The sequence below is a fragment of the Pongo abelii genome, chromosome 6, assembly GCF_028885655.2.
Source record: "Pongo abelii isolate AG06213 chromosome 6, NHGRI_mPonAbe1-v2.0_pri, whole genome shotgun sequence".
Lineage (NCBI taxonomy): Eukaryota > Metazoa > Chordata > Mammalia > Primates > Hominidae > Pongo > Pongo abelii.
The window spans coordinates 61,487,244-61,495,995 of record NC_071991.2 but is presented as its reverse complement, the minus strand read 5'-3'; the positions used below and the strand labels follow the sequence as shown (position 1 = coordinate 61,495,995).

General features: G+C 39.6%; 1 protein-coding gene across 2 annotated transcripts in view; it reads left to right on the top strand.

Annotated features, from left to right (window-relative positions):
* The first annotated feature begins 63 nt into the window (after nucleotides 1-63).
* The window catches only part of STK31 (serine/threonine kinase 31), a 142,464-nt gene continuing 133,775 nt past the window's right edge, over nucleotides 64-8,752 (top strand). Inside the window, exon 1 of one of the 2 annotated variants that reach the window (XM_054559383.2) lies at nucleotides 64-7,626. In XM_054559383.2, coding sequence (XP_054415358.1) covers nucleotides 7,565-7,626 — 62 coding nt within the window. In that variant the 5' untranslated portion in view covers nucleotides 64-7,564. Of the gene's footprint in view, nucleotides 7,726-8,752 lie in introns of both variants that reach the window. The other variant, XM_009242947.4, reaches the window with a different exon arrangement.

Here is an 8,752-nt window from a genome sequence, read left to right as displayed (position 1 = left end):
TTTTTAAATAAAAAGTGTATCTTAAAATTATATAACCATTTTCTAGTGATATTACTGATTTTTTTTTCAATCATCTTTCTCAGGCCAAATATATCTACTGATTTTTAAGTTGTGTTGTCAACTACCCATTGTCTATAACTGTACTGGACACATCTTGTGTGCCACTGCAAATCCTGTTGGCCCCATTTCTTACTCCATTACTGCTGTGGAACACTTTCCAGCAGGCTTCTGGTAGTGGAAGCCATTTGATGGCACCTTGTCTTGGGCGCCTGTCACAGCTCTCTTGCTTCCTTCTGCAGGGATCTTCTGACACTGTGGCTTGGGATGCCCACTGGAACCCCACTGTGTCATACATATGCAGCCCAAAGATGTTGGGGAGCTAGTGACTTTGGGGCCACTCTTGATTAATGGGCGGTGGAAGCCCAATAGATAAGTGCTCTCCCGTCTGTTGGGACGACAATTCTGAAATGCATTTCATAAACTTCCTCAGAAAATCCTATCGAGCTCCAGTCACCCATAGCAGTGGCCAACTCAATAATAACATATCCTTATGTTATCTTTTTCTTTTTTCCTTTTCCACTCCTCTACCCCTCCCTCTGTTTCCCTCAGATCACTTCCCAAATAAATTACTTGCATAACAACACTTACAGGTATAAGAACATTTGTCTTAGGCTTTGCTTTTGGGCAAGGGATAAACTCAGGCTAAGATGGTTAGTACCAGGAACGGCCTTTGACAGCAAAGACTCAGGATAGTATCCTGTGACTGGATCAGTTACTGCAGTGGATTTGGATGAAGTGCAGGTGGGAGGTGAAGTGCTAGGTTATGCAGTAGTTGTGCCATTACAGTGAAATGGGACTAGTGGAAATTATAAAGATTAAGTATTCACTTGCTACTGTAAAATGCTTTAGGAGCTTTGAAAAAGAAAATGACACAGGCTCATGATAGCCATTTAACTCAAGGAATGCTGTGAAAGCCAGAGTCCCTCTATAGCACTTTCAGGAAACTCATCTGCAGATGCAGAGCAGACTGTGCTGCCAGTGAGGCCCAAATCTAATAGTAAAGGTGGCAAGGCTGCAGAGGAGACAGAATGCACAGCCTTGCTAGTCCGCAGCAAACTCAGTGCTGACACAAAAAGAATGGAATCCTAAATCACAGGATGGGGACATTTGTGTCGGTGAGCCTGAGAATCTTGAATCCTCAGGTTTCCATGAACTCTGAGCTGGCAAAAGCCGTGTCCTCCAATTTTCTAGTGGAGAATAGCCTGCCCGTACCTTGAGATTCTGTAAAGGCTTTATCTGAGGCAGTTGCATCACAAGATAACACTTTTTCTCCTCAAGATCCACCCTTGTTACCTCTCATTGACTCCAAAGTAATAACTAGGATCAGGTCTTAGCAAACCCTAAGTTGGGGAATACAGTCCTTCCTCTAGGAGGATAGGTTTCACTCTGAATCAACTGCAGATTCTGGTTAAAATGTATTGGGAGGAACCCAGGAAACATGTCTGAGAGTAGATCTTGAGGATATTGAGTCAAGGGGTGGGGTGGAGGTGGAATATAAGGCTTGACAGGAGAGAGTAACATGGGAGCACTCACTCATGATGTGTGATTTAATTCCCTGGCAAGAATCTGGAGTTGCTCCTGACACAATGCAAGGATGGCATATAGAAGATATGATAGGCATGCTAGCAGTTATCAGACATAGTATTGAGGAAGCGGTCAGAAAGCTCAGGGATGTATTTGTTGTTTGAAACTGGAGAAGTTATCACCCGACTTTTCCCCGGGAGGGCCCAGATGATATTCATAACTAAGGCAAAAAAATATATAATGGTAGTCAGGTGCAGTGGATCACACCTGTAATCCCAGCACTTTGGGAGGCTGAGGTGAGAGGATTGCTTGAGCCCAGGAGTTCAAGACCAACCTGGGCAACATAATGAGAGCTCATCTATAAACACACACACACACACACACACACACCACACACACACACACACACACACACACACACACGGTGGGCATGGTGGTGCATGCCTGTAGTCCTAGCTTCTTGGGAGGCTGAGGTGGGAGGACTGCTTGAGCCAGGAGGTTGAGGCTGCAGTGATACTTGATCATGCCAATACACTAGCCTGGGTGACAGAGTGAGATCCTGTCTCAAATAACAACAAACAGAAATGTAATGGTGAAGAGTATACTGTAAACTTTGAAAAGCTTGGCAATGGTTGATTGACCTCTACAGGCTAGAACTGATGATGGAAGATGCTGTCATGACAATGGGCTCTGTGGTATCAATGTAGATAGATGATGGGATGCCAAAATTTTGAAGGCCAAGTTGCAGAACTTAACTGTCAGGGGCCCAGTGGACATAATTAACTTAATGGGCACCTAGGCATGAATCTGTGAACAAGGTAAAGTTCATGATGCTCCAAGGGGCAAGACAGAAGGACAGCTGATTAGGATGTTATTTGAGTTGTATAATTGACTTGTTATATAATGATGTTGATTGAGTTGTATATTTGACTCCTCTTACCCCTCAAAAAAGAAAATTGAGAATTGGCAAGGAGAAGGCTGACATCAATCTTGGTAATGAAAAACCATAGCTCCCCATCCAGTTTCCAGATCTAAAGCTCATGATGCAAGGGAAGGCCCAGATCCCCTTGAGGAAGGATCATCCAATATATTTGGTAAATATCCCCCTAATCCTTTCTCCAAGGGGCAGTCACGTACCATCATTTACCAGGGTAACTCTGCAATGGATAAAAAGGAATAGTCAGATTTTTTTTTTCAACCAAGGACTGTTGGATACAGTGCCTGACCTGACATGGATTCCAGAGGACCCAAAATACCATTGTGGTTCACTGGTTACAGTAGGGAAGCTCAGTGACAAATGGAGTCCTGGCCAAAGTTCATCTCACAGAATGTAAAATGGGTCTGGTCCCACTCTTTATTTCTACTCTCCCTATATATACATAATTGAGATAGATATACTTTGAGGCTGACAGAACCCTTGGACCTACACTGATGGCTCTTGCTTCTTGTCCCAGGGCTTCTTAGATGCTGTAGGACGGAGTTAATGACCTAGATGCTTCTCTTGACCAATGGGTCATGTCGACATAAAGTCAGTAAGGATATAGAAGACTTGAACAACAGTATTAACCAACTTCACCTAATTGACATTTATAGAACACACTAACCAAGAACAGCAGAAAACACATTTTTTTTTAGTGCAAATGGAACATTTACTAAGATTGACCATATTTTAGGCCATAAAACAAGGCCCAGTATTCTTAAGATGATTCAGATCTTAAAGTATATCCCCTGACCACAGTGGAATTAAATTATAAATCTATAACAAAGATATATGGAAAAATCTCAAATGTTTGAAAATTATATAACACATGTAAATGATCCATGGGCCAAAGAAAAAAAAGTCAAAATGGGAATAAAAGCACTTTTAATTGAAAGGCAATGAAAACACAACATCATATTTGTGGGATGCAGCTATGTAGAGGAAAATTTATAGCACCAAAATGCCTTCATCAGTAATGAAGAAAAATCTCAAATTTCAAAGAAAATGAAACGAAAATAGATAGAAAAGGGAAAATAAGACCAGAGTATAAATTGAAATAGAAAACAAAAGCAAGAGAGAAAATCAATAAAACCAATAAAATTTATAAACCTCTAGCCTGACTAATACGAGAGAGAGAGAGAGAGAGAGAGAGAGAGAGAGAGAGAAGGCACAAATTATCCATGTTAGGAGTGAGAGTGGTGACATCACTATAGACTCTACAGATATTAAAAGGATACTAAGGGAATACTATAAATAACTATGCCAATTATTTTGACAACTCAGATGAAATGGACAAATTCCTTAAAAAAACACTGTGTTGTAAGTCCCCTTTGTGGGGTGTTTAAGGATCATTCCAGTTTGGCCATGGAAATTTCAGAGAGGCATATAAAATTAAAGACATTATTATACTCATTTGTTCTAGAAAAGGGAGGCATGACATGCCACATGGGGGCTACATATAAGGTTTGAACGCCAAGGGAGCATGCTCGAGCTTAGAGAGAGTGAGGACCCATGGGCAAGTGCCTTTACTGGGGGTCAGAGCAGAGTACACAAGAAAACCTGGGAAGGGATTTCATTGGTGCTTTTTGAATGTCATTAGGTCACAGTCGGGAGGTGGCAGGAACTAGCCTATCACCCTGGTACACCTGGTCACTTGGGCAGGGTGGTTATAGCCTATTTGTGGGGATATTGAGGCACCAGGAAAATATAAAGTTAAAAAAATTACAATATAGACACAACTATCAAGCTCATTAAATACTAAATGGGTAACATGATTAGCCCTATATCTATTAAAGATATTGAATTGGTAGTTAAAAACCTTATCACAAAGAAAATTCTAGATGGCTAGAATGTGCACTAGAGGAAATGATGCCTAGATGGCTAGATGGCCGCACAGTGAATTTTACCAAGCCTTAAAGGAACAAAGAATATCAATTCTATAAGACTCTTCCAGAAAACTGAAGTTGGGAATTCTTTGCGACTTATTCTATATGGCCAGCATCACTCTGATATCAAAACCAGACAAAGCCATTATGAGAAGAGAAAATTTCAGACCAATATTCCTCTTGAACACAGATGCAAAAATTCTTAACAATTTTAGCAAACCTAATAGAATATATAAAAAGGATAATACATCATGACCAAGTGAATTTTATCCCAGAAATGTAAGGTTGCTATAACATTTGAAAATTAATTGATGTAATTCAGCATATTAATAAACTAAAGAAGAACCACATGATCATCTCAATAGATATGAAAAGAAGTATTTGGCAAAATTCAACACACATTCATGATAAAAACTTTCAGCAAACTCAGGATAGAAAGTAACTTCCTTAATCTATTAAAGGTATCTACTATAAACCCACAGCAAACATCATACTTAATGGTGAAAGGAAAATGCTTTCCTCTTAAGAATAGGAACATGGCAAGGGTGTCTGCTCTCAGCACTTATTTTCAGCATTACACTGCAGGATCTAGCCACTGCAATATGGCAAGATAAAAATAAATAAAAGACTTCCAGATTGTAAAGGAGAAAGTAAAAACAGCCTTTATTTGCATAAGACATGATCATCTATGTAGATAATTCTGTTAAATTTATTTTAAAAACTATCACTAGAAATAGGCTAGACTCAGTGCCTAATACCAGCACTTTGGGAGACTGAGGCAGGAGGCTTGCTTAAGCCCGGGAGCTCAAGGCTGCAATGACCTGTGATAGCAGTGCAGCTCTCTCACCTGGGTGACAGAGCGAGACCCTGTCTTACACACACACACCCACCCACAAAAAAACTATCACAGAAATAATACACAATATACTAAAGTTATATTTCTATATACTAGCAACAAAACAAACAGAAGTTGAAATTAAGAAAATAATACAATTTACAACGGCATGAAAAATGAAATTCTTAGGGATAAATCAGACAAAAGTAAAACTTTTATAATGAAAAGCATAAAACATCACTCAGAGAGATAAAATAAGACCTAAATAAATATACTGTGCTCATGGATCAGAAGACTCAATATAGCTAAGATGTCCATTCTCCTCAAATGGTGTATACATTCAATATGATCCCAATCAAAATCACAGCAGGCTCTGTGTGTGTGTGTGTGTGTGTATGTGTGTGTATGTGTAGATGCTGACAAATTGGTTCTACGATCGCATGAAATAAAACTACAGTAATTAAGACAGTGTGGTATTAGTCTAAAGAAAGCAAATAGATCAGTGTAACAGAACAGAGAATCCAGAAATAGACTTGCATATGTATGGTTAATTGATCTCTGACAATAGTGCAAAGACAATTCAATAGACAAATGACAGTGTTTTCAACAAATGATGCTGGAAAAATTCGGTATCCATATGCAATAAAATAAAATTTGATTGTTTCACGTTATAAAAATAAACTCAAAAAGGACTATATATCAAAATGTAAAGCTTGAACATGTAAAATTTCTAGAAGAAAATATAGAAGAAAACTTTTGTGAACCAGGCTAGTCGGAGATTCCTTACATACAACACAAAAGCATGAACCATAAGACAAAACCGATAAATTAGACTTTATTGAAATTAAGTTTTGTTCTTTGAAGTACCCTTTTTAGAAAGCAAAAAGACAGCTGTAGACTGGGAGAAAATATTTTCAAACCTGAAGGAGTTTTATCCATAGTATATAAAGAACTGTCAAAACTCAATAATAAATTCAGTTAGAAAACAGGAAAAAGCTTGAACAGACACCTCATTTAGGAAGATCTGGATGGAAAATAAACATAAGAAAAGTTTCTCAACATTTTTAGTTAGTAGAGAAATAAATGCAAATTAAAACCACAAGGAGATACCACTTTAAACATTTATACATGAATGTTTAAACTTAAAAACACAGACCATATCAAATGATGGTGAGGATATAGAGCAACTAGAACTCTGAAACCTGCTGGTGGGAATATAAAATAGTACAACTATGTAAAACTATGCGGCAATTTTTTAAGCACATATACAATTCTATGACTTGGCCATTCCACTCCTAGGTACTAACCCATGAGATATGAAAACATATGTCCATACAAAGACTTGCACACAATAGCAGCTTTATTTGCAACAATTCAAAACTGGAAGCAGTCCAAACACCTATTAAAAGGTAGATAAACAAATTGTGTTATATTCATGCAATAGAATAGTAACAGCAATAAAACCCAAGAAAATCTTGATACATAGGATGAAATTTATCAATCAAAATAATTATGCTATTGGAAAGAAGCTAGATTAAATGTTCATACTGTATGATTCTATTATTGTAAAATCCTAGAAAATGCAAACTAATATGTGGTGACAGAAAGCAGAACGGGAGCTGGGAGGAGTCAGGTATTACAATCGGGCATGAGGAAACTCTGAGGTGATGGAAAAGTTTATCTTAATTGTGGAGGTGATTTCAACAGTGTATACATATGTTCACCCTTAACAAATTATGCACTTTTGATATCTGCAGTTTATTGTACTTTAACCTTCAAGCTGTTAAAAATTAACCGGAGATAATTTTCAGTTGTGTAAGGTTTGCCACAAAGTGTAGTATCTGCAAAGAAGCAGACAGCTAATTTTTTCTTCTTAAGATTGTGGAAAAAGTTGTAATACTACAGAGAGCTGTGGAATCTAAGGATTAGTTGACCAACGCTTGTAAACCTACTAATCTGAAAAACACATTTTCAGTTACCAAAGTTATTTTCTCTCTTCCATCGTGTAAACAGAATGTCGGGGTTCTTCTAATTTGGATGTTTCTAAAATTTAAATCCACGTGAACAGATTAGGAAAGACCACGAAATCCTACGTCACCTCTAACGTCACCGCTTGAAGCCTTGCGAAAGAAACTGGCCCCGGACCCCACCCCAGCCTATAAATCACCAGGGCGCAGCCTCAGTGCGTGGGGGTCGGCAGCAGCCAGCGTCAGGCGGCTACCCGCACGCTTCTTCCTAGGCGGTAGGCCGTGGCTGCCACGTGACTCCCGCTAACACCGAATGATGGCGCAGCGCTGTGCACGCAGGCGCAGTGTGGGGCCCTTGCGGTCGAAGCTCACGCGGTAAGCCGCTGCACGTGTGCTACGGCGGGCGGAGGGCCGAAAACCCAGTATGTGGGGCCAGGGTCACTTTTCTAGAGCTTCTGCAACGGAAAGTGTGAGGTCAGTAGTAGTTTTTGTGGTACGTGCAGTGGTGGCCGCTTCAAGGACTATTTTCGTCGCTGCTTGCGTTTTAAGTCTCCAATCCTGGGACGAGGCCCATTTCAGGGTTTTCTGTCACCTTCTAGCCGCCCGCCACCCCAGAGAGGTGCCAGATGCCCCAGTTTTTGAGTGCGTGCAGGCAGGCGAAAGTGGCTTGAAAAGACCTCGGGCCTGAATAATCTCCATGAAGACGAGGTCCCGCAGCCTCCACACTCTCTTCCCCTTCTCGAAAATTCTGTGCCATTTAAGTTTCAAAATCCCTTGTAAAATAAGTGTCAGAGAGCTACGTGTACCCGTTTCTTCCAAATTTTCATCACGAAGTGGAGATTTGGACGTACCGTTTTGTGATCTCTGTTTGCAGAAAGTGGGTACGGCATCAGTGCCTTCATAATCAGGGCAAGTCATTTTAAAATAAGATTTAAAAACTACTCTAGAATTAGCTTCTTGGAGTGTGTGGAGAGATTTCCAAAGTAATTTTAACTTTTACTGAATTTAAGCCTTAATGCCTTCCATGGGAATATATAGTCTCCCTAAAAGTTTTTACAGCTTTTCAGTCAGTTGAATTTAAAAACTGCTTTTTGACCAGTGGAAAATAACCCTTGTTTTGGAGACATTTTCATGCCACTTACGAAGAATTTTTTAAAAAAATTAAGTTGTAACAAAAGTAATCCATTTTTAAAATTTTGTTTTTCTGTGATGAGTTAATGTTTTCCTTTTCATGATGAGAGAGCATTTGAAACTTTAGTATAGTGGTGTTCCTAGACAACTTTTAAAGCTCTTAAAAAATTGCAGTGGCTTAGGCCTGTAATCCCAGCACTTTGAGAGGCCGAGGTGGGCAAATCACAAGGTCAGGAGTTCAAGACCAGCCTGGCCAACATGGTGAAACCCCGTCTTTACTAAAAATACAAAAATTAGCTGGACGTGGTGTCACGCGCCGGTAATCTCAGCTACTTGGGAGGATGAGGCAGGAGAATTGCTTGAACCCTGG